Source organism: Haliotis cracherodii, unplaced genomic scaffold (assembly GCF_022045235.1).
Source record: "Haliotis cracherodii isolate W230 unplaced genomic scaffold, xgHalCrac1.p SCAF_12, whole genome shotgun sequence".
In the NCBI taxonomy this organism is placed as follows: domain Eukaryota; kingdom Metazoa; phylum Mollusca; class Gastropoda; order Lepetellida; family Haliotidae; genus Haliotis; species Haliotis cracherodii.
The window spans coordinates 16,911,117-16,938,036 of NW_027266267.1; the positions used below are offsets into that span (position 1 = coordinate 16,911,117).

Below are 26,920 nucleotides of genomic sequence, written 5' to 3' on the forward strand. Positions count from 1 at the left end.
CACAAAACTGGTGAACCACAATCACACAGCTAACCATGCTAACTACTATTATGAATACAAGTGAGTGAATAAGGCGAGCATAGCTGTGTAAGCTAGGGTTATCGGTTATTAGCTGCAAACAATGTTTCAGAATGATTGACGTTCTGGCTCTTTAAGATAGCAACAGGCATAGGACTTTCTGTTTGAAAGTTGTACTGCATTGGGTTTGTGAGGTCACTTGAAGTTACAATCGCTCATGATATATGTTGCTGAGGGGAGAGTTTTTGAGGCATTCAGGAAAGATTATGCATAGGTCTGCTTTTGTTTTTGCAAGTAATGGAAACAGCTTTCTAGTTCAGTGTTACCATAGGTGTCTGGGTTGTGATACCCTTTTACCTCGGCCACTTTTTCAGTTTTCTCACCATTCCTTGGTTCCATGGATGATGTAACTTGCTCAAAGTAAAGTCAGATTTGTTGCTGAAAGTCAATTTATTGTGGATGGAATTTTTGAATATTCAGCGTTCCCGTTTACCGGTAATTACCAGTTTTTTACCGGTAAAATTGGGCTTGGACCGGTAATTCATGTGACTGCCAGTCCCTGTGGACTGGCAAATAAAGTACCTTATAAATCTTTGTTGTTGAACAAAACATTGGTGATATTCATATAATTACATTTTCTGAACAAAGTCAGCTTGTCTGTTACCATCAGGGTGTTTCCCTATGTCTATTTCTAGGTTAAATATCCATTTGTAGCGACTTTGTCTCGATATATTAAAAAAAAAAAAAAATACTTTTGACTGAAGTTTGTGTGATGTATAGATCTAACTAAGTTACTTCAGACATGACATCTTTGCACTGAACATGATGTTGAAAGAGAAATAATTTGCATACGTTTTTTTATTTGTTGAAAATTGGGACTGGCAATAATTATGGGGGACTGGTAATTTTCAGAGTGGCTAGTTTCAAGGGAATGGCAGTTTCAAAAGCCAGAGGGAACACTGATATTACACACAATAGGTCCTCAGATATATTCCTGTTGCCTGACTTATTTATATACAACACACACCTAGGCGATGCATAAAAGAGCCTGATAGGGATTCTAATAAACTTTTTGTGATTCCCGACTACCAATATACAGAGAAGTCTCAGGTCAGCAGTTAGTCTCCGAATCCCCCCCCTTCCCTCCTGGACAACAAACAAAATACTTCCACCGAAATAATGTTTGGCAGCACGTGAAATGAATCATAACCCTTATATCCATATTACCTAATTTCCATTTCCTCAAGTGATAGATTCAGTTCGTACTATCAAACTCTTCTGGTCTAAAATAACTCGGTAAACTACCTAATTTCGTGCTTGACCATTTACTTCCATCTTTCCATGACAAGACCTAATCTTTCTAATTTCCTTCTACACATGAATAAATATTTCTATCCCCAACCTCTGAATATCTTGTGGTCTCACAGTTCTATGTTTTTTCCCAGTACAGTCACCTTACTTGTGTCCATTTCCTATTTTAAACTATATCTTTTCATAAAGTTTCATAAACAACATTTTAAACAAAAAAAATTAAGCCTTTTTTTACCAAAATACACTGGTTATATCAGTATTCTTTTTATGAGTTTGATAAAACCAGATGTGTCTTCTCATTTTTTCAGTGAATGGGCAGAACTATGTCCTCACGTCATCCTGTGGAGGTGGAGTCACTGAGGGAAGCAGCTGTGTGTTAACTTGTGAGACCAGTGCTACCACTGAGACTCATATTGCATGGACAAGGGGTACAAGTGCACCTTATGGAGTGGATCGTGCAACATGTATTCAATCTGACCCAGCAGCCCCATCTGATTATGAACTCTCCTGTACTGGAACTAGCTTTACTCTCACTATCAAGACTGCATGTGTGACACGGGATAAAACCTTTTGGAAATGTGATGCAAGTATTGGTGGAAAGGAAAGTAATCTTATAAATTTGGATGTCCAAGGTTGGTATTAGAGTATACTATAGAATATGAACTAAAGTATACATTGTATGGAAAACATATCTTTTCCAAATTTTGACTTTCATTTATTCATTTTCACAGACTGGAAATATATGGCTATACTCTTTTCACCAGTCCTATTAAGGTTTTGTTCAAATTTGACAGGCAGTCCCCATCACCAAAATATTTATCTGTTGCCATCTGTACAAAGGTCATTGTCACCAGACCATATCCTTCCATGGACTTCTGATTAATGGCCCCGGTGATTACTTTTGGCATATGCCATGAAAAGGAAAAAAACAAACTACTCACTAAATGATCCACTGACTTTCTCAAACAGTACATTTATCATCAAATAGGTGCATGGCATCTCAATAGGATGGGACCTTTCTTTGTAAAGGTTTGGTAAAGAGCAATTAAAGGCCAGTATTCGGTGAGCTTATGTTCATACCCCCACCAGAGGTTACGTCATATATTGCAGCAGCTACAAACCATCATAATAATTATGTGTTTTGTGAATGATCATGATACTGTTCTCAGTCAAATCTGGTGTGATTTTAAATGTGTGGATCACTTTGAAGTGCATGTTGTCAATTCAGCAAATAGATGTAGGATAGCTATTATTGGCATTCATGAATATTTTTCTCAATTACCGTATTCTACGTAATAAGCGCCCCGCTCTAATAAGCGCCAACGGCGACATTTGCTAAGGTATTGACTAGTGAACAATCCCAATTAGCACCCCTTCCGAATGATCAATGTACACAAGACTTATTTATTCGCATATAATACTCACTCGTGTGTTATATGCACCCTTAATTATGGGCATTTAATTCTGGAAAAATATATCTGTCGTACATAAACATTTCAGGCTGTCAGCGTAAACCACGAAATTTATCTTTCAACTCTGTTTTTTTCCACCAAAATAACATTCTAATAAGAGCCCCCTATTTCTAATTATGAGAGCGGCCTGGGCGCTTATTACGTCGAATACGGTAATTCTTATTTAAGCAGACCCTTCTGAGTAGGTTGCTTATCATGATTGCTCGATTTGAAGCTCCGTAGCCCCTGGAATTTCCCAACCATGGAATAATATATCTTAAAGATTTCACATACCTCTTTTATCATTTACCTATCAATGATATTAGGCATTTTGCATGTGAGATAGAACCAACATGGAGATGGTCATATTACACCCCCTCCAGGCTGATATGGCCAGTCAATGCATTTTGAATGGGCGATCAAAATCCGCTTGGGTGGTAAGAAATTAGAGTTACCTCTCTTGTTGTGTTGTCTGCTCAGCTGGCTTTCCCGTGACAATGTTTTCCAAACAAGGTGATCATGTTTTTACAGACATACACAAAATTAGAGATGTTTTGTGAATGGATACATTTTACAATTTGATGTTATGTTATATGATATAAAAACTGCCATACATAATATCCTCTAAATATACCCCTGGGAAATGTTTCGTTCACCTGGCATGTGAGGCCATGTGAACTTACGTATTTGCAATTCATCTATCAGCGGAGGCGTCGTTATCCATAAAACTATTATTTTTTTAACTTATCCTGCATTACTCCTTAATGCATTCACTGCTTACCTTATGACAAAAGGACAGTGCAACATCGATGGTCCTTTGTGAAGAAATATAGTTGTTGTTCTAAAGTCCCACTTTTACTGACCACCACTGCTGTCCTGTGACCTTGATGACACCTAAGGTCATCTTCTTCACATCACTGCCTGTTGCCTGAGTTCTTACAAAAAACATACTTTTGAGGTTTCTGAAGCCAAAGTGGGGAGGCAAGTCTGCGATGGGTTGGCCTTAAACGTAGTAATACAGGATAAGTAAACAAGGGTAAAAAATATTTAGATTTTACTCAATCTTTTACTTATCCTGCATTACTCCTTAATGCATCTGCATCGGACGGTTTGGAGGTGGGTAAACCTTCAGAATACAGAAACCTCAATAATTCACACCCTGAAATATGACACCAGTTGGTCGATAAAATGTGAAGCGGAAAGGTTCAGAAAAAAGCCATTACAGTAGGTTTGTTCAAATATCAAAACATTTGAACATTGGAATTGAAGAGAAATTCCCTATAAACATTTAGTTTTTGGTTCTAAATATTTTTTACCCTTGTTTACATATCCTGTATTACTACGTATAAGGCCCACCCGTTTTTTGTAAGAACTCGGGCAACAGGCAGTGATGTGAAGAAGGTGACCTTAGGTGTCATCAAGGTCACAGGACAGCAGTGGTGGTCAGTAAAAGTGGGACTTTAGAACAACAACTATATTTCTTCACAAAGGACCATCGCTGTTGCGCTGTCCTTTTGTCATAAGGTAAGCAGTGAATGCATTAAGGTGTAATGCAGGATAAGTATACAAATGTAAAAATATATTTACATTTGAATAAATTTTCGACTTCTTCTCTGAAATCGTTCAATGGATTGATTTGAAATTTGAGTGAATTTGTGTTACTATTAAGGAGTTCCAAGTTTGTTCAAGGCATCAAAATTAGAATTTTAATATACATTGGTGTATCATTGATTAAAACAATTAACATCTTCTTCTCTCAACTTAAGGGTCAAAGTAAAACTTGGAGGTTGGAATGGGGACCTTGTTTAATACTTAATTTGTTCAAGATATCTTGATCAGAAATCAAATATGGCTGCCTGTGGTCATCCTTCGTAAATAAACATCTTCTCCTCAGAAACTGCTTGACCAAGGAAACTGAAACTTTACATGGTTGTTCCCACCAATTTGTTCAAGAGGTGTGATTCTGATTTTCAATATGGCCTCTATAGTGAAAAAACTTTTTATGGTCATTACTCCCGTCATTTTTGTACAACATGTCGTTAAATTTGGTACCCATCTACAGTCAAGTCCCGTTAATCCGACATGATTGGTTGCATATGGTTATGTCGGATTAAGGAGTATGTTGGATAAATTAAGTTAAGTAGTATCAACGTTCATGATCCATAATCGGACAACCACACGATAGATAATGATACAACCTCTAAACCACTGTTCCGGGCTGTATGACTGATCCAAAATACTTTTAAAAGCATTGTCTGGAATGGCAGTTGAAGGTTTGAAACTAGTGCTGCAAAGCTAAAGAAAGCAGCTTTCTTAGTGGCTAATGTCGACTTCCTGTTACTGGGGTAGTCATTTCATTGGTAGGTTAAAGTTCATGAAAGGTCGTTCTAACTTGACCTGTTATGGGATGTCCTCAGCAGTAGCGAGAACTTGTATCTGATTTTAATGAGATTGGGGTAATCTAAGCATGTGATTAATCCTGTTTTGTTTATGTAAAGCATTGATTGTTTAATGTTGAGCAAGTTTATCATTGTAATATGCAGCTACATGACTCATCTCGCATCAAAATATGAGACTGTGTACTCGGAGTACGCTGATCTCTGTGTCGGATTAACGAGTAATGAGCGATTTCAGCAATTTACTGCAAATTACCGTATTCGACCCATTAAGCGCCTAGGACGCTTACAAAAAGACTGAAGGGGTGGGCGCTTATTAGGACCAATTCAGAGTCAAATTGGCATAAATTCATCAGTAAGCCTTACCATACTTTCTTGAGAATAGTGCACACTTTTTTTCCCCCAAAACACAGCTGTGTAGAAGGGGGTGTGCATTATACACAAATTAATTAGTTTAGATGTTTTTTCCCCCATAAAAAGACATTACTGGATCACGTAACCCCAGAAATACCATGTCAACAAATCCATACTGAAGTTCGCAAATTATTCATGTAATTACACTGTCTGGCTATAAAAAGTGTTCTTTGTATATCTGAACTTTTGTTTGTAACTTATTTCATTAATTTTATTCAAAATTCCATTTAATATTGTTTTAATTAATTTCGGCGAAATCGTGTGTGAAGCGATCGGAAGATCGCACAACTCACCATTATTAACAGCAACCACAGTCAGATTACCGCCATTGACGCCTTGAAACGAACTTAAGTTGACAGAGAATGGATACATATATCATAAATGCCATACTTTGATTCGTTAAAAATCATATTTGTTTTTGTTGGACGATTCTATGTCAACACGTAATTCTCGTGATCACGCGATCACGTGCACGGGAGCCTTGACGGTTCCATGTAATTAATAATACCCGGCAATAGTGATCAGCTGCTTCGCTTGGTGTTATTATTATTTTAAACATGTTTAGTAAAAGCTGCACCTAAAGTAACAAGATCTTGGAATATATTATTCCTGATAAAAAAATAGTTTCAGATACAACTTTTGCTGATCCTTGCATTTAAAATCCTGTCAAGTTATATCATTGGGTGTGTCTTGACCGAATCACCGGTAGATTCCAAGAAAACGTGTGTACAGCTGATTGCTGTGTCCGGCTTAGTTTATGAAAAAATGCACAAGGTAATCTTAATCCCTGGATATAAAACGATGCCTAGCTGAACAAAAAAATCAATTTAAACGGTAAATCAACATGTCTGATGATTTTTTTATCTGAAATTTCAAATTTGTACAGACGAAGTTTCTCATCACCTGTTCGTTTGCCGGACTTGCTGAAGGGGTACGGTGTAATTTTTTTCTGCACATAATATTCAAAGTCACAAATATCTAAAATAAACAGAATACAGTCTTGCCCCGCTTATACGGACTTCAAATATCCGGAAACCTCGGTTCCTGGACGATTTTCATTTAAAACAAAATAATTACTATATAAATTTTCGGAACCGGGGGGGAGCTTATTGGGGGAGGGGCGCTTAATGGGTCGAATACGGTAGGTGTGTTGGAGTCGGAGTGCGAGAATGTCGGATTAACAGGTATAAAAAGCACTGACTTAAATGGTTTCCAACATTTGTGTCAGATAAAGCTGATTGTCGGAGTAACGAGTGTTGGATTAAAGAGATTTGACTGTAGTTAGTTGTGGGGTTCAACACATGTTTTGTTTTTTGCCTCAGCAGTCATTTTGAAAAAGCTATTCATGGCCATTACTCAGTACTTGTTGAAATTGAGTTGCTTGTCTCATATTTGCCAATTAGTCCCAAGTATTTATTTATTTATTTACTGAAATATACTCACTGACAAGAGTAACACGAATACCACACACATGGTTTAATATATTGTCATAGAGACTGATTTACGACAACCATTGTCTGAAGAACATTTGATTTAAAAGGCTAATTACCCTGTGGCCATGACATGTGCATGTCTCCATAACTTAATTGTCATTATTTATGACACTAATCCCTGTTGTTAATCCTCACCAACATTTCAGTGTATTTTGACTGTCTGTCAGCCTTGACTACCATATCACTTCCCGTTAACTACTGTTATTTATAGTATGACATTTATTGCCTTAATTGTTCAACCCCTGAGCAATGTCGGTTCATCACCCTCAGAAGTCCCATGTCTGTCCACTGTTGTTCATTACCATAAAAGTGTTACCATTACACAGTGTTAGTCAAGCTTGGTATTCCGACTGCTGGTGTAGGGACGACCTCGAGCAGGATGTGCTGCACGTAGGAAACATCCTGATGTTGAGCTGGAAGGTCCGCTCATCACTGTGTTTGTGTTGTCAGAGCAGGTATTCCGCTCATTGTGCAATTGTTGTTTATTGTCTCCATGTTGTACATAAAGCGTTCCGGGACAGTGATGTCGATTTTGTCTTTTATTCCCCCAAGAGCCAATTCGCTGTCAACATGAGCGTTGACAATATGAAGAAATACTCATATTCCATAGATATTAGATTGGTTCCATGCACAAATGAATATTCTGGTATGCTGTGTGAACTGACGCTCATGAATGCATCACATGTGGAGTCATAGATCCAGGACTCGTGATGGACCATTTGTCTCTTTTCAGGATTAGCGTGTAAATTTTGGAAATCAAGTGCAGCATAAAGTGATAAGAGTAAAGATACTGTGGTGACACTTGACTGATTGATAGTTTTGTCATTAAGGGGTACACATTGGAAACATCTCTTCTTACCATACATACTTCTCTACATGTTTCTATGGTTCGCATGTCTTTTGGCAGTGAGTAGGTATAAATACAAAGGCAGACATCAACTTTTGTCTTTGTTGACTTTTAGCCTATGTCCAGGTGAGCTACAGTGCCTTTGTATGGTTTTCGATTCACCGCTGCTCATTTTTTCTCTAAATTCTGCACTAGGTATAACCTCAACACCATCACCAACACCAGGTAAACATCTTATCTGTTGTAACTTGTTTCCCATGCCTAATTTCAAATCTATATCATAGAAAGTATGCTTTAAATATCCGAACATACAATTAATGTGAATATTTATTTATTATGATAGTGAGTCTTGACCTGTGTGGCTCCAACTCTGGCTACAACTTGTCTGTTGTTTATTGTATTCACATCACTTACACTGCCTTCGCATATGAATTTGCCCATCTGTTCCTTTTGTACATCACCTGCTTGAAAACAAAAATTAAGGGTTTTTTCTTACCATTGAAAAGAATAGAAAAGAATGTTTTTTTTAATATCACAGTCAAAGTGTGTAAACATTTATTTATTTTTTTTATTTTTTTTATTATTCCACTTTTTTTGTCGTACAGCATTTCATACATATTAATGTTCATACTGCGATTCTTAAAACAGCAACAGAATCATACATCATGGGGGCATATGAACTCAGATAATTCAGTATTTTTGTTGATATGGTTACAAAAATAGTTTGTGGCAACTGGACCAAAACTTCACAAACTTGTTGTAGTTACAGTTAGAGTAAGCTATCGCTTAAGTTATAAAGTAGTAATTTGCCAACTCTCTCTGGATCAACTCGAAAGACACCTTTTTTTTTTTAAGATAAAATTTGAATATAGTATCTTTAACGACAAGGCATATAGCATTTAATGGATCATTTCCTTTAAATGGAAAGCCCAGTAAAACGTTTTCTTTCGTGAAATTGATATGAATTTCCGCCTTATTATTTATCCATCCTTCAAGTTCGGCCCAGAGAGAGTTAGCGTTTTCACAATTCCATAGTACATGGGAAATGTCAGCAATAACTTTATCACAACTCGTACACAAGGGAGAATCTTTATATCCCACTTTAAACAGGTATTTACCAACTGGAAGTATTTGATTAATGATTCTGTACTGAAGCCAACGCAATTGCACACTATCAGTACATCGGAAGGGTATTTCATTTATATTTTTCCATTCATAATCTGTATAATATTTTATTTCATTTTCCCTTTGCTGATTGGCTGATGTCCTCTGAAATGTTGAACTCAATAGCACATCATAGTAATATTTTGAACCCTTTGGACTCTTCATAAGTACATGAATGTTAAATGGTAAAATTGGGGCTACCAATGGTGTAACATCATAAGTTTCTAAAGATTTTAAATAAACATTTATAGCATTTCTTACCCCGTAAAAGGTTAAACGATTACACGAAACATTGTATCTATTTTCAAATTCTAAATATGAAAGAAGTCGGCCCTGATGATCTACCAAATCGTTGATATATTTTAATCCCGCATCATCCCACTTGTTAATAAATATATACTTCCCATCAATCTGCACATTGTCATTGTACCATATATATTGGGAATAAGCATCCTTTCGTGTTTTCTTATGATTTTCTATATATCTACATCTCGCCAAAAAGGATTTCTGATAGTTTTGACGATGTGGTCTCTTATGTATTTTGCATCCATTTGAAAAATATCAAATGGGATAATATTAGCCTCAAATATAAACGATTTAAGGGTAGTATTTGATAGATGTATGTGACGAAGCCAAGAAATATATTGAGATGCAATAATATCTTTTACTAGGGGTACTTTAAAACCACCGTCAGGAATATTGTTCATTACCCTTTCCCTTTTAATTTTACCCGGTTTTTCATTCCAAATAAATCTGAAGCACTTTGCTTGAAATTTATTTATGATATCTTCGGATGGAGCAGGAACAGTAGAAAACAAATGATTAAGTTTTGGTAACAATGTGTAAATGTGTAAATATTATGATTAAGTTGTTTTTTGCATCCTCACCTGCACTCAGCTTGTTGACAATGTTGTGAAAACAAATGATCTTCATCTCAGAAACTTGCTCTTTTCACGAATACCTGGTGTCTTCACTGATTTTAAGTGATCAATTCATATAATTTACTTCCATTAATTTGCCTTTTATTGCCAGTGGAATCTTTCGGAAGATAATCAGGACTGATTATTCTCTGGCATTGTTCACATTCTATATTTACCAAATGCAGTGGTTCTTCACATGAATGTTTGTTAATTGCCACAATCTTTCTTACTTGATGGATACAGATTTAAATATGTACATTATTCCACTCACTCACATTATTATCCCTCGCCACGAAGTGGAAGGGGGATATAGGAATGGGTGCCGTCCGTCCGTCCTTTCGTCCAGCCTTCACATTTCGTTTCCGGAGCAGATCTTGAAAACCGTACCATATTTCTTCATCAAACTTGGCACTTAGATAGATCCAGTGTTGAACTGGTGCCTTTTGATAGTTTGGGATTTTAAAAAAAGTTATTTTTTTAGTTTCCATGGTAACGACTTTGATTTAGACTGAAAATGGCGGTAGTCCTCGTTTCCAGAGCAGATCTTGAAAACCGTACCATATTTCTTCAGCATACTTGGCACATACATAGGTCTAGTGGTGAACTGGTGCCTTTTGATAGTTTGAGATTTTAAAAAAAGTTATTTTTCGAGTTTCCATGGCAACGAATTTGATTTTGACTGAAAATGGCGGTAGTCCTCGTTTCCGGATCAGATCTTGAAAACCGTACCATATTTCTTCACCAACTTGGCACATAGATAGATCTAGTGTTGAACTGGGGCTTCTTGATAGTTTGGGATTTTAAAAATAATTATATTTCGAGTTTCCATGGCAACGACTTTGATTTAGACTGAACATGGCAATAGTCCTCGTTTCCGGGCAGATCTTGAAAACCGTACCATATTTCTTCACAAAACTTGGCACTTAGATAGATCTAGTGTTGAACTGGTGCCTTTTGATAGTTTGGGATTTTTTAAAAAGTTATGTTTCGAGTTTCCATGGCAAATACTTTGATTTAGACTGAAAATGGCGGTAGTCCTCGTTTCCGGAGCAGATCTTGAAAACCGTACAATATTTCTTCACCAAACTTGGCACATAGATAGATTCAGTGTTGAACTGGTGCCTTTTGATTGTTTGGGATTTTAAAAATAATTATATTTCGTGTTTCCAAAACAACAACTTTGATTTAGACTGAAAATGGCAGTAGTCCTCATTTCCGGAGCAGATCTTGAAAACCGTACCATATTTCTTCACCAAACTTGGCAAATATATAGATCTATTGGTGAACTGGTGCCTTTTGATAGTTTGGGATTTTTAAAAAAAATATTTTTTGAGTTTCCATCGCAACTTTTTTTATTTAGACTGAAAATGGCAGTAGTCCTCATTTTCGGAGCAGATCTTGAAAACCGTACGATATCTTTTCGTCATACTTGGTCTAGTGGTGAACTGGTGCCTTTTGATAGTTTGGGATTTGTAAAAAAAGTTATTTTTCGAGTTTCCATGGTAACGACTTTGATTTAGACTGAAAATGGCGGTAGTCCTCATTTCCAGATCAGATCTTGAAAACCGTACCATATTTCTTTGTCATACTTGGCACATAGATAGGTCTAGTGGTGAACTGGTGCCTTTTGATAGTTTGGGAACTGTAAAGAAATTATTTTTCGAGTTTCCATGGCAACGACTTTGATTTAGACTGAAAATGGCAGTAGTCCTCATTTCCGGATCAGATCTTGAAAACCGTACCATATTTCTTCACCAAACTTGGCACATATATAGATCTAGTGGTGAACTGGTGCCTTTTGATAGTTTGGGATTTTTGAAAAAGTTATTTTTTGGGTTTCCATGGCCAATACTTTGATTTAGACTGAAAATGGCGGTAGTCCTCGTTTCCAGAGCAGATCTTGAAAACCGTACCATATTTATTCGTCATACTTGGCACATAGATAGGTTTAGTGGTGAACTGGTGCCTTTTGATAGTTTGGAAACTTTAAAGAAATTATTTTTCGAGTTTCCATGGCAACGACTTTGATTTAGACTGAAAATGGCAGTAGTCCTCATTTCCGGATCAGATCTTGAAAACCGTACCATATTTCTTTGTCATACTTGGCACATAGATAGGTCTACTGGTGAATTGTTGCCTTTTGATAGTTTGGGATTTGTAAAAAAAGTTATTTTTTGAGTTTCCATGGCAACTTTTTTTATTTAGACTGAAAATGGCAGTAGTCCTCATTTCCGGAGCAGATCTTGAAAACCGTACCATATATATCTTCGTCATACTTGGCACATAGATAGGTCTACTGGTGAATTGTTGCCTTTTGATAGTTTGGGATTTGTAAAAAAAGTTATTTTTTGAGTTTCCATGGCAACTTTTTTTATTTAGACTGAAAAAGGCAGTAGTCCTCATTTCCGGAGCAGATCTTGAAAACCGTACCATATCTTTTCGTCATACTTGGCACATAGATAGGTCTAGTGGTGAACTGGTGCCTTTTGATAGTTTGGGATTTGTAAAGAAATTATATTTCGAGTTTCCATGGCAACGACTTTGATTTAGACTGAAAATGGCAGTAGTCCTCATTTCCGGAGCAGATCTTGAAAACCGTACCATATTTCTTCACCATACTTGGCACATAGATAGGTCTAGTGGTAAACTGGTGCCTTTTGATAGTTTGAGATTTTTAAAAAAGTTATTTTTTGGGTTTCCGTGGCCAATACTTTGATTTAGACTGAAAATGGCGGTAGTCCTTGTTTCCAGAGCAGATCTTGAAAACCGTACCATATTTCTTCACCATACTTGGCACATAGATAGGTCTAGTGGTGAACTGGTTCCTTTTGATAGTTTGGGAACTGTAAAGAAATTATTTTTCGAGTTTCCATGGCAACGACTTTGATTTAGACTGAAAATGGCAGTAGTCCTCATTTCCGGAGCAGATCTTGAAAACCGTACCATATTTCTTCACCAAACTTGGCACATATACAGATCTAGTGGTGAACTGGTGCCTTTTGATAGTTTGGGATTTTTGAAAAAGTTATTTTTTGGGTTTCCATGGCCAATACTTTGATTCAGACTGAAAATGGCGGTAGTCCTCGTTTCCGGATCAGATCTTGAAAACCGTACCATATTTCTTCATCATACTTGGCACATGGATAGGTCTAGTGGTGAACTGGTGCCTTTTGATGGTTTGGGATTTGTAAAAAAAGTTATTTTTCGAGTTTCCATGGTAACGACTTTGATTTAGACTGAAAATGGCAGTAGTCCTCATTTCCGGAGCAGATCTTGAAAACTGTACCATATTTCTTCGTCATACTTGGCACATAGATAGGTCTACTGGTGAACTGGTGCCTTTTGATGGTTTGGGATTTGTAAAAATAATCATATTTCGAGTTTCCATGGCAACGACTTTGATTTAGACTGAACATGGCGGTAGTCCTCGTTTCCGGAGCAGATCTTGAAAACCGTACCATATTTCTTTGTCATACTTGGCACATAGATAGGTCTAGTGGTGAACTGGTGCCTTTTGATAGTTTGGGATTTGTAAAGAAATTATATTTCGAGTTTCCATGGCAACGACTTTGATTTAGACTGAAAATGGCAGTAGTCCTCATTTCCGGAGCAGATCTTGAAAACCGTACCATATTTCTTCACCAAACTTGGCACATATATAGATCTAGTTGTGAACTGGTGCCTTTTGATAGTTTGGGATTTTTGAAAAAGTTATTTTTTGGGTTTCCATGGCCAATACTTTGATTCAGACTGAAAATGGCGGTAGTCCCCGTTTCCGGATCAGATCTTGAAAACCGTACCATATTTCTTCATCATACTTGGCACATGGATAGGTCTAGTGGTGAACTGGTGCCTTTTGATGGTTTGGGATTTGTAAAAAAAGTTATTTTTCGAGTTTCCATGGTAACGACTTTGATTTAGACTGAAAATGGCAGTAGTCCTCATTTCCGGAGCAGATCTTGAAAACTGTACCATATTTCTTCGTCATACTTGGCACATAGATAGGTCTACTGGTGAACTGGTGCCTTTTGATGGTTTGGGATTTGTAAAAATAATCATATTTCGAGTTTCCATGGCAACGACTTTGATTTAGACTGAACATGGCGGTAGTCCTCGTTTCCGGAGCAAATCTTGAAAACCGTACCATATTTCTTCACCAAACTTTGCACATAGATAGGTCTAGTGGTGAACTGGTGCCTTTTGATAGTTTGGGATTTGTAAAAAAAGTTATTTTTCGAGTTTCCATGGTAACGACTTTGATTTAGACTGAAAATGGCGGTAGTCCTCATTTCCGGAGCAGATCTTGAAAACCGTACCATATTTCTTTGTCATACTTGGCACATAGATAGGTCTAGTGGTGAACTGGTGCCTTTTGATGGTTTGGGATTTGTAAAAATAATCATATTTCGAGTTTCCATGGCAACGACTTTGATTTAGACTGAACATGGCGGTAGTCCTCGTTTCCGGAGCAGATCTTGAAAACCGTACCATATTTCTTCACCAAACTTTGCACATAGATAGGTCTAGTGGTGAACTGGTGCCTTTTGATAGTTTGGGATTTGTAAAAAAAGTTATTTTTCGAGTTTCCATGGTAACGACTTTGATTTAGACTGAAAATGGCGGTAGTCCTCATTTCCGGAGCAGATCTTGAAAACCGTACCATATTTCTTTGTCATACTTGGCACATAGATAGGTCTAGTGGTGAACTGGTGCCTTTTGATAGTTTGGGATTTGTAAAGAAATTATATTTCGAGTTTCCATGGCAACGACTTTGATTTAGACTGAAAATGGCGGTAGTCCTTGTTTCCAGAGCAGATCTTGAAAACCGTACCATATTTCTTCACCATACTTGGCACATAGATAGGTCTAGTAGTGAACTGGTGCCTTTTGATAGTTTGGGAACTGTAAAGAAATTATTTTTCGAGTTTCCATGGCAACAACTTTGATTTAGACTGAAAATGGCAGTAGTCCTCATTTCCGGAGCAGATCTTGAAAACCGTACCATATTTCTTCACCAAACTTGGCACATATATAGATCTAGTGGTGAACTGGTGCCTTTTGATAGTTTGGGATTTTTGAAAAAGTTATTTTTTGGGTTTCCATGGCCAATACTTTGATTCAGACTGAAAATGGTGGTAGTCCCCGTTTCCGGATCAGATCTTGAAAACCGTACCATATTTCTTCATCATACTTGGCACATGGATAGGTCTAGTGGTGAACTGGTGCCTTTTGATGGTTTGGGATTTGTAAAGAAATTATTATTCGAGTTTCCATGGCAACGACTTTGATTTAGACTGAAAATGGCGGTAGTCCTTGTTTCCAGAGCAGATCTTGAAAACCGTACCATATTTCTTCACCATACTTGGCACATAGATAGGTCTAGTGGTGAACTGGTGCCTTTGATATTGTTGGATTTTTTTTTAAAGTTATTTTTTCGAGTTTCCATGGCAACCACTTTGATTTAGACTGAAAATGGCGGTAGTCCTCGTTTCAAACGTACTATATTTCTGTACAAAAAGGCCCAGTGAACATAGTTCACAGGCGCTAATGCATTGCACACACCCGACATGTCATATTGGCGGGGGATGTGAGTATTTCATCCTTGTTTTGAATTTGTTTAATAAAATAGGTCATATTTTTCTAAGAGAAAACATTTTACTGTTTAACCCTCTTGGTGCCACGGGACCATATATGGTCCGTCACTTTTCACACCCGTATAGTGCCAAGGGACCATATATGGTCCCGAGAAAATGACCTTTTTAAACCGTGAATTTAGATATCAAACACTGAGTGCACAAAGTCAAAATTATAACCATCATCACCCCAATCATCTTAGCTTTAACATCATGCAACCTATACTTTATACTATGCTACGGATTGCGAAATATGGAGAGATTAGTAAAGTGGCTACCGCGCTTCTCGACCTTTCTTTGCCATGTTTGAACACCTAGCGAATGACAGCGAATTTTGATTATGCACCCATGTCACATACACGTAAATATTTTCAGACAAAATCCTTGTTCATAGAAATAATATGACCAGAGTGGTCAGAAAGACATGTTTTTCACAACTGTATACTTATTCATATAAATAAATGTCTGGTCACTCCTTTACAAATAAGTTTATTTACACGTTTTGTATATTTTTATTGCCTGTCAGTAATGGCAGACTGGTCGGTACACATGAGAAAACAACAGTGTGTATTTCCATTACATTTATAACGTTCATAGAATGAAATTATAACCATCATCACCCTAATCATCTCAGCGTTAATGTCGTTTAACTCATATTTTATGCAGTGCTATGGATTGTGAAATATGGCAAGATTTGTAAAGTGGTTACCGCGCTTCTCGATCTTTTTCTGCCATGTTGACCTTCATGCGAATGAAAACAATTTTTATCATGCACCCATGTCATATACACGTAACTATTATTATATCACTTTCCAAAACCATTCAGTGTATTTGATCGAAACTTGGCAAATCTATCAGGCACATACTGAAGTGGGGCCTTTTGATATTTGGTGATTTTTCTCATTGTTTTTGTTTTTTTCAATTTTTATGGAATGAAGTTGGACATAGACTCAATTGGGGATGGGGTTTGTTTCCGGGGCAGAATTCGAAAAACATTCAGTGTGTTTGATCAAAACTTGGCCAAGCTATCATACACATATCGAAGTGGTGCCTTTTGATATTTCATTTTTTTACGAATTTCTTTTTTTTACAATATTTATGGAAGTTGGACCTAGACTCCATTGGGGAACAGGTTCGTTTCCAGGCCAGAATTGGAAAATCATTCAGTGGGTAAACAATGTATGCTAAGAACATTCAACGGTTGACTCATTATATACAGAATTGCACATTTACTAGTGGTTACTTTACAGACAGCTGCCGGGGGATATGTCATCTTTCTGATGACTCGTTTCATATGAAAAGACTAAGAGTCATGTCTGATTGCTCAAACTACCTGGCCGTGTGAGTGACTTGCCCTTATTGTTTCACATTTTGTCGCAAATGGAGATTTCAACAGTGTTGCCATGACATCTAAAGTGAGTCGACGCCGTATTGTAAACAAATTGTGTCAAGGTTGGTTCCACACGTGGTAGCTCGGCCCCCGTTTCTGTTGACGGTACACGCGATTCAAACATAATATAACTACTGACAACATAACTTGTACAATGATGACATCAATACCTTTTTTTCATTAGGGTTAACCGCTTATGGATACGCTATGCTGTTAGGTTCGATTTCAGTTTGTTTTTCCTTTCATTGAAACTGTGATAATGGCGCTGTGATTGGTTTGCTGAAATAATATTTTCCGTGAGTCTAAATGTACATGGTACATGCTGTGATTGTAGAAGATAATTGATAACCAATTGTGTATGCATATATATCATCAAATACACATTACTAATCTCTTCAGAAAATAGAATATATTATCAGCTCGTATTTCCAACATTCTGCCATGGATATTAGATCTAATATTGATGTTAGATTTACAAATTATTGATGTACACTGTCCTCTCGATTAACGTATGATAATCTATTGTAAGTCTTCAACCCTTATTTGATATGTCATCTGAAATGTCAGCAATGGGTAAACTTAATTTTATTTTGGTACAATCTGCAATTTTATTCGAATAGGCTTATAGACGGTCGGTGATTTCCCGCCGCTGTGAATTTGTCGTCTGGACAGGTGCACCTGATTTGACCTCACGTGTTTTGACGTGGATGACGTCACATGAAACAGCTGATCTAATGTTGTGGTAGTATAATGGATATACGTGGTTTCATTTTCCTAAAAACAATAGTTTTAGTCTGTTTTCAGTCGTACAAATCTCTCATACCCTCACGTCTAGTCGCACGTTTAAAAGGAAGCCAGAAGCTGGAATGTAAACATTAAACTTGTTTCCGTCCGGTTGCGCACGCACCTCCCTATGACATGTCACAAATCTCTCAGCGCGCTTCTGAGCTGGTCGCTCGAGAAAGGCTTTTGCAGTAGACTGCTAGTTTGTATTCTGCTAGTACTTATCGCTTGTCTACAGTTGTTGTTCTAATAAAGTAATAATAAATATGTCTTCCCTGTAGACTCCTGGAATGTAATCCTTGGTAATCCATTGTTTGTGTTCAACACGTTTCACTGTTTGACTTGATTATACACGTGGCAACACGTGCCTCGTATCAAAGAAAACTGTCGTAGACCCTCACAAGTATTGTCCTTCCTGCATAATTAAGGACGGGTTTCAACAGGGATAAACGTTGTAAAGAATGTGAGCACTTGTCTTCTATAAACTTTAACTTGTATCTTCATGCATTAGCGAATCGGAACTGCTGACCAGTGCTACAAGCAGAGAAGGTCATCGGGTGGATCCTTGGACTCTGCACCCTCCACATCCGGCCCATGGCATCAGTTGATAAAGACCCGCCTCACAACTTCTGTTTCCGAAAAGACATTTGACCGTTTGCCTGCTGATGATACTACCCGCACGACTGATCTTCCTCAATCGGTTGATCGAGAGCGTCACTCAGCCTCTCCAGTTACAACAGGACCAGGTGCTGTCGAGGACCATGAGGGGACTACAGTCCCCAGTCAGTCCGTATCTCGTTCTACGTCAATAGTCAATAGAGATTTCGAGCGGGACGACAGTGGACACAGAAGTCGTTCCCGTTCAATTCGGGACGACAGGTCGAGTGCCTCGTCGAGAGACAGTACATGACACGAGGGCCTTCGAGACATGTGGTCGTCGAGAGTCCAATTTGGACGATAACTATGATAGGGATCGTAGTATTTCTACAGTTAGAGATCGTAGCCCTCGTTCCCACAGGGAGTTTCTGGGAGTTCAGCGTCAAAGTGATGATAATGACAGAACGACGCCCTCGTCTCACTTTCATATCAACCCGGCTTTGATAGCCCAGATCACAACGGCGGTCCTCACCTCGACGGCATCTACCAAGAAGGATTCGACTGCGTCGGGGGTCCATGGACCATCAACCAGTACACAAGCTCCTTCATCTACGCCTCCACAATCGACATCAACGATGGATTGTGACAACAGCCTCTTGGATGTCCTCGCCTCGTCCCGATATGTATCGGGCCAGATTACTAACGCACGTCGCCATGGTTACATCGACTGCACTGAACTACCTGATCGTCATGGCAGGACACTGTAACGGGCCCAGTGGTCATCGCAACAGTTGTTTGCCAGTCGTACCAACGAAGTCACGTAAGGTCCGACCGCCGGCCTGGGACCTCGATGTCGTTCTGCGCAACCTGTCTAGTCAGACTTACGAGCCTCTAGATCAGGTCGCGTTCGACTTATGGTCTCAGAAAACGGCTTTCTGTCTCTTGCTGGCTACGGCAGCGAGAGTATCGGAAATACAGGCCATTGACGTCGGTAGGATTACGTTCGATCAGCGTAACCATGGCAATGTCCAATCCCAGGGGGGAAAGAACCAGCGGGGGAAGAAGTGAGGACCCTTCCCCCACCATCACCGTCGTTGCAGTCCCCCCCAGTGACACTACCTTTAGACTTGCGACCGGTAGGGGGGAGACTTCATCACTCAGCCCACAAGTGGGCTTTCCTCAACGACCCTTACGTTCAGAACATTTTGACCACAGGCTACGCCCCATGCCTGAGATCAACGCCACCACTGCCGTCATCCCAGACATTCCACACTCCACCAACGGATCGGCTGATGGAGGCCATCAATTCGTTGGTGGAAAAGGCGGCCATACTTCGCCTAGGGATACCGACACCATGGCCGGGATACTACTCGCCCATCTGTCTAGTACCCAAGAAAAACTCCACAAAGATGCTGCTTATTTTCAATCTCAAAAAGTTCAACGCAACAACCCGACACATTCACCATGATATCCCTCAGCTCTCTGCGTCGAATGATATTACCGACCGGCTTCCTTGTCTCGATAGACCTTCAGGACACGTATCTCCATGTACCAATAGCTTCCGTGTACCAGAACTACCTCCGATTCGAATACCAAATCAGTGGGTGGCCGTCCCGTTTGGACTTTCTACGGCCCCGTGCATTTTCACAAGGATCATGAAGACGGTCGTAGAATGGCTCCATCGGCAGGCGATCAGGGTCGCCTTCTACCTAGACAATGGGCTAAAGGCTCACCAGTTCACAGAAGCCCTTTAAGGAGAGTTAGCAAACACCCTGAGTCTACTACGGTATCTCGGGTGGATAGTCAACCTTCAAACGTCGGACTTGATACCAGCTCGGGATCTACAGTACATCGGGATACGCTTTCAGATGGGAGTCAATCTGGTCAAGGTACCACAAGACCGTTGGGACAAGATTGTCAGTAGCGTTCCGAGACTTCTACATGCCCCGGCGTCGGTGCACACGTGGCAGGAAGTCCTCGGTCTGTTGACATCGACCCAAGACCTGACTCAGTGATGTCATCTTCAACTTTGTCTGCTGCAGAGATTGCTGTACCCCCACCTGGAGTTACCCAACCTCCTGGGTCCACTTCCGGCGCAGCTACGTTGTCATCTGGAGTAGTGGCTACAGCCGTCGAACGTTTGCGAAGGCGTCTTTATGAGCGAGCATCCGTTCATACTACCCTTATTCGTAGACGCGTCATTGGATGGCTGGGGAGTGCACTTCGGGGACGACCAAGCGGCCGGGCTGTGGTCGATAGAAGAAATAGTCCTACACATCAACTGCCTCGAGATGGAAGCAGTGATTCAGGCGGTCGAGTTCTGGAAACTGGAAACGGCTGATGATACAGTCGGACAACTCCACAGTTGTCCACTGCATCAACCAACAGGGTACGATTTGGTCGGCGGCCCTTCTGGACCGGACATTCAGGTTCTACGACCTCGTTGATGACTTGGACATGGGCATACGCGTCCGTCACATCCCGGGGGCCAAGATTGTGATAGCCGACGCCCTGTCAAGACCATCAAGGCCGTCACCACGGAGTGGATGATCCATCCAACAGTCTTTCACCTGCTGACAGATCGACTCTGGTTGCCCCAAGTAGATCTCTTACAACAACCGCCTCCCTCGATTCGTGTCACCAGTTCCAGACCCACGGGCATGGGACCACGACGCACCAGCGATATCGTGGGAGGGTCTAGACGCTTACGGGTTTCCGCCAACAGTGCTTATACCATCTATAATGGAAACAGATGGTCAAACGACCAACCTACGTCTGCCATTGGTCGCACCTTATTGGCCGACCAGAACATGGTTCCCGGAACTTCTTCAGGTCATCGATCAGCCACTGTTCCCGTTGCCAGACTGAGACGACCTCTTTCTTCATTCTCGTCTCGTCGGCACATCGAGTTACGACTCGTAAGTGGACCACTTTCTCCATTTCCGCCAGGTCTCATGGCTTCAACCCGGCGGTAGCAACCCCACCACAGGGGGCGGAGTTCCTACACTATCTCCGGTCATCTCACGCCGAAGACCCGGGTTGGATTCCCGACATGGGTACAATGTGTGAAGCCCATTTCTGGTTTCCCCAGACGTGATATTGCTGGAATATTGCTAAAAGAGTCGTAAACCATACTCACTCACTCACTCTGAAAGGGTCGACGATCTCGACTTATCTGGCAGCTTTGGCTTCAGTGGTGCCGTCTCCTACGGATGACAAGCTCACTAAAGTACCGGAGTTGCAGAAGATTCTATGTGCCTCCATGGTTGAAGACCATTCACGTAAATTCCGACCGCCGGCCTGGGACCTCGATGTTGTTCTGCGCAACCTGTCTTGTCAAACTTACGAGCCTCTAAATCAGGTCGCGTTCGACTTATTGTCTCAGAAAACGGCTTTCCTTCTCTCGCTGGCTACGAAATACATGCCATCGACGTCGGTCGGATTACTTTCGATCAGCGTAACCATGGCAACGTCCATCTTGGTCTCAGATGGGATTTTTTAGCGAAAAATCAACTTCCTGGCCAAGATTCGAAAATGTTCCACATTCGTTCCTTGTCTGCCATTATGGGCCCTCATGATCATGTTGATCTCACCCTGTGCCCAGTTCGTGCGCTTTGTATTTACCTGCAGCGATGTGAACAGAGACAACATTTTCGACGGCTGTTCATACCGCTCTCAACCAATGCAAAGAAAGAGTTTACAAGTAATACTCTCTTTGAGCGGTCATTCTCAGAGCTTACGAGGCTCAAGGACTCGCACCTCCCACCTCCTCTCATCCTCACAAAGTTCGAGCCATAGCTTCAACATTAGCACTCCACAGTAATTGTTCGCTGCAAGCTATTATAATGGAGGGCTGCTTTTGGAGATCTACTTCAGTGTTTGATTCGCATTATCTCAGAGATATCTCAACAGAAGATGTTGAAGGACTCAAACAGTTTGGCCCTCTCGTGGTGGCACAACAGCTCTCCCAGAAAAGACAGTGAATATGTGCTCTATTCACTTTGGACTTTTTGCTCGACACTTCGTGCCAGATAACAGGTTACAATAAAAACTGTTGGTGAATGTACACATTCTTATGTTTTTTTGTTGTGTGCAGTACCTTGGCTTTTTTATTATGGTTATTCGGTGTATGCATCGTCTTCCCATACTTTATAGTACTGCTCATATTTTTTAGTTACCTTGTATACTGCAAGTTGCTCTGTAACTAAATTATGCGCCAACCACACTTCGATCGCAGTTCAACTGACGTGTGCAGTTGTCCTGTTGCATTGATAATTAGTTGTGTGTCGAAGAGCATTAACCATGCTATTTTTAGTTACCTTGTCTACAGCGAGTTGTTCTGTAACTAAATTATAAGCCGATCACAGTTCGATCGCAATTCAACTGACGTGTGCAGTTGTCCTGTCGAATCGATAAGTAGTTGTGTGTCGAAGAGCATTAACCACGCTATTTTTAGTTACCTTGTCTACGGCGAGTTGTTCTGTAACTAAATTATGCGCCGACCACACTTCGATCGCAGTCCAACTGAAGTGTGCAGTTGTCCTGTCACATTGATAATTAGTTGTGGGTCGAAGAGCATTAACCATGCTGTTTAGGAACCTTGTATACTGCGAGTTGTTCTGTAACTAAACTATACGTCGACCACACTTCGATCGCAGTGCAACTGACGCGTGCAGTTACCCTGTCGAATCGATAATTAGTTGTGTGTCGAAGAGCATTAACGATGCTGTGCTTTCGTGATAAACAACTTGTCTCGTCCGTGCATCTGGTCGAATGTTCTATTGACACTACAGGGGTGAGGAACTTGGTACATTCGACGTGAAAGGGGTCACTTCCTGATTACTTTCCAGACCCTCCTTCCAGTGTTCCGTCGAATTGTACGACTGAAAACAGATGGGTTTTTCAGATTAAAAACGATGTTTTATTGATCTGTTTTCACACCAACACCAACAGTAAAAGTAATTGGATCAACCCACAATATATAGATAATCGATTTCTGAAAGACAAAATGTTTTCTGTGTAAATGTGATTTTGTTTTGATGTTTTATATAGTTTTATATATGTCTTTTTTTTCACTCTGCATTATCTAAATTACCAAATACTTCGATAAGTGACATATAGTAGTAATTACTTTTTTTGTATCCTTAGTATGAAGTAGATAATTTTAAATAAATATTTGTCTAAGAGCAAAATCAAAGCATTCTTGTGGTTCTTTTTTCACCATTTTAATTTGTATATCTTCCCTCCAAGCTGTAGTCGAGCTAGGCCATAAATTAGGGAAAAAAGGAAAGACATAATAACTGAAAACCATTTATATTAAAGATTTGCTGGTTAAATTTTCGAAGTTCAATACCAAGAATATATTTTTCCTTTTATGACAAATAATTCCATTACTTTCATTGACCTACAATCATTATCTATTTCAAACTTTTTCCTTAGTAGAATGGGATGGAATGGGAAACTAGTGGAAATAAACTATCACATATGTCCTTAAATATACATGTTCACACCTATAGCTAGGTGTAAATACACTTCTAAAGTCGTATTTATAAATCAAATTAATAAATGAAAGAAAAGGTGGTATTTCATAGACTGACCATACAAGTATATTTTGAGCAAAGGTCTAAGTAAGGCAGCCAAGTGCGAAATACTAGCTGAGACGAGGATGTATGTTTTCTTGTGGTTATAGTGAAACAATTGCGCCCGAGTTGTGAGTGATCCAAAATAGGTTTGTTGAATTGATTTGCTGCCAGTGAAAACGTTTCAACAGTTTTGATTGAATCTACATGTACTTCCTCTTGGATGGTATTACTTTTGTATAATCTTGTTAATTATTAAGAAATAATAATGATGTCCGATATTGAGCGATCTCAATTTGAGTATTGTTAGGGCTGTTTAGGGATCTTTCACATTTTGTCCTTTGAAAATGTACGATGTCAAATACCCCGAAGTTTTTTTTATCACTAATAAAAGAGCACGGTCATTGAAACATACATGGATGTAACCAGGATTTCTTCAAGATATACATTCCAAACTGTCATTCGTTTTGTGACATAATCTTTGAAACAGTCTGCATATGAATTAATCACGACCACTTCCGTCAATTTTGTTTTGACGTCAGAAACACGCACAATTTCATCGGAATTTTTATCGGTAAATATATTCTCAGTGAATGTGTACTTCAACATAAATGTCATATGTCTTTCACTGTTAGGACATGTACTTGCCAATGATATGAATTATTGGACATTTAGATTTCAAACAAAGGCACTTAATTGACTTTGCTTGCCACATTCAGGTGTTTCTATACTGCGATATACTGCAGATATACTGCAATCAACTCGAGTTGCAGGTTATACAATTTGGTTACGTTGTGTGAAGAAATAAAGACGTTGTAACACTTTTGATACAATGTATACGTTTGCGGTATGCAGGCTGACTGACGTCCAGGCATCATGAGGGTTAAGATATATTCATGAAGGTTTAGTTTTTAGGAGAAAACATTATACTGTTGAAGATATATTGATTAAGACTTCAATCAAGCTTTTGTTGTGCCCAGTTTGTCCAGTGTATGTCATAAACATCTTCTCAGAAACCACTGTGGACCAATGAAACTGAAACTTCACAAACTTGCTCCAATGATGACAACCCAATTTGTTCAAGTGATTCAAATCGGTATCTTGTAGATTACGGAATGGGACATGTGTGCCAAATGGCATCGGGATCATTCGTAAGTGTCCGTAGACGAAAGTCCTGAGACACCATGCCTACCCGTAACCTTCGTAAGTGTCCGTCACCTATTCTACCCTTTTCGTTCAGTTCCGTAACGTCATAGGCGTGACTAGGTAAATTTGCACTAAGTTTAACAGTGTGGACGTAGCTCAGTCGGTTAGCTGTCAGGCTAACAATGTGAAGATCATCGCGGGTTTGCGTCCAACGGATTCTCACTAAAACTGGTTGCTTGTCTTGAGACATGTGACCTACGGCAGAGATCGTCCTCACGAGAAGTTGTGGTACTGTATTCTAAAGGTGCTCCTACTTTTCTTACTTGGTGGTTAAAGATTTCTCTTCATGGAACATTACACTCACTTTAACTGTGAACCACAGTACTTTGTTGCCATTTACTTTTCCCTTTTGGTTGAAAAAAATATAATATGTTAATTTGTAAATTAGGCATAGTTTATCAAGAGAAAATTGACTTGTAAATTAGGCATAGTTTATCAAGAGAAAAGATGACTTTGCGAAACAATGTACTCAGACAATTGTATTCTATGAGCGGTTGGTGAAAATAGTGCTAGCCAACAGAGATATCATGCCGTAGCTTAAAGGGGCACTGATCTAACGCAATTCCCCGGACTGGTTGTTGCATTTGTTATTGTTTTTTTCCCCTTGAGTACCCGGATGATACGCAACGCAACTGATCGTGACCAGAGACTGGGCTACCGTCTGCAAAGACAGCTAAATAAACTTGGAGGCTGGAGGCTATATTTGTTTTACACATTTTTGCATAAACACTGAATGGTTAACTGTGATCTATAAAGATTTTGACAAAGGGCGCATGTTAATTAATTTCTTCAGCCTAAACAAACAGACAAAAAGAACAGCGGAGCTCATCTGATGTCGTCATTTGGAAATACCCCAGATGGTTATAGTTTAATACTAAAAAAGGTATCCATGCAGTGAAAGCATTTTCGGATTTCGTCGATAATGCGATTACTACTCCCTTGTTGTCATCCACATTTTTCTCGTATAACCCTACACTTGTGTATTTGTCGTCATTCACTTGATGCTCAGTTAATGAATTTATTACAGGTACAATTAGCGGTAGCACCACGTAGATTACCTGACAAAGGTGCCCATTTGGCATTTATTGTGTCTGAGGTAATTATTCAATCTAAATCCAGGTTTCAAGTGAGGTGAAATGTGTGTTATGTAATATGCACGTGGCAGCCCAGCAAGAGATGAATGATCAGTTGATTTACTTTTTTTTTGTAAATCAACGGATCGTTTCTAGTCATCAAAGGGTTAACAGAAAATACATGAATTCATTAATCACTGTTATCTTGCACAGTGGATATGTCAAAAGTGAGTGTTTACATGTCTAGGTTTACTAAAACAGGGGAATACACTCATATCATGGCGTGAAGTGCCGATGTAAAAACAACATACTTTGTTCAAAGGGTTAACTGATAATACGTTGATTGATTGATCATTGTTATCTATCACTCAATGGATTTTTTAGGAACCGTGGACGTTATGAAAATAGTTGTGACGTGGGCTTTCTCAGCCGACCCTTGAGACTTGACACCCATGTGAAACACCTGAAACAATCCAAGTGATCAGTTGAGAAAGGAACACGGGTTATAATATCCCGAAACAATATATATCTTTTAAAATATTTGATTGTTACAGAGACACGTGACATGCAATAAGTTTCTTTGTACAGCTGCAGACGAGTGGGATATTGTTCCTTTGTGTGGATATTCACGGATACATTCCTCGA

At 39.4% G+C, this 26,920-nt stretch overlaps 1 protein-coding gene across 1 annotated transcript in view; it reads left to right on the plus strand.

The window, feature by feature from the left end:
• LOC139458200 (uncharacterized) overlaps nucleotides 1-26,920 on the plus strand; it is a 92,078-nt gene that overhangs the window by 44,291 nt on the left and 20,867 nt on the right. Inside the window, exon 2 of the mRNA XM_071239549.1 lies at nucleotides 1,638-1,961. Within this exon, the coding sequence (XP_071095650.1) occupies nucleotides 1,638-1,961 (324 nt within the window). The remainder of the gene's footprint in view (nucleotides 1-1,637; nucleotides 1,962-26,920) is intronic.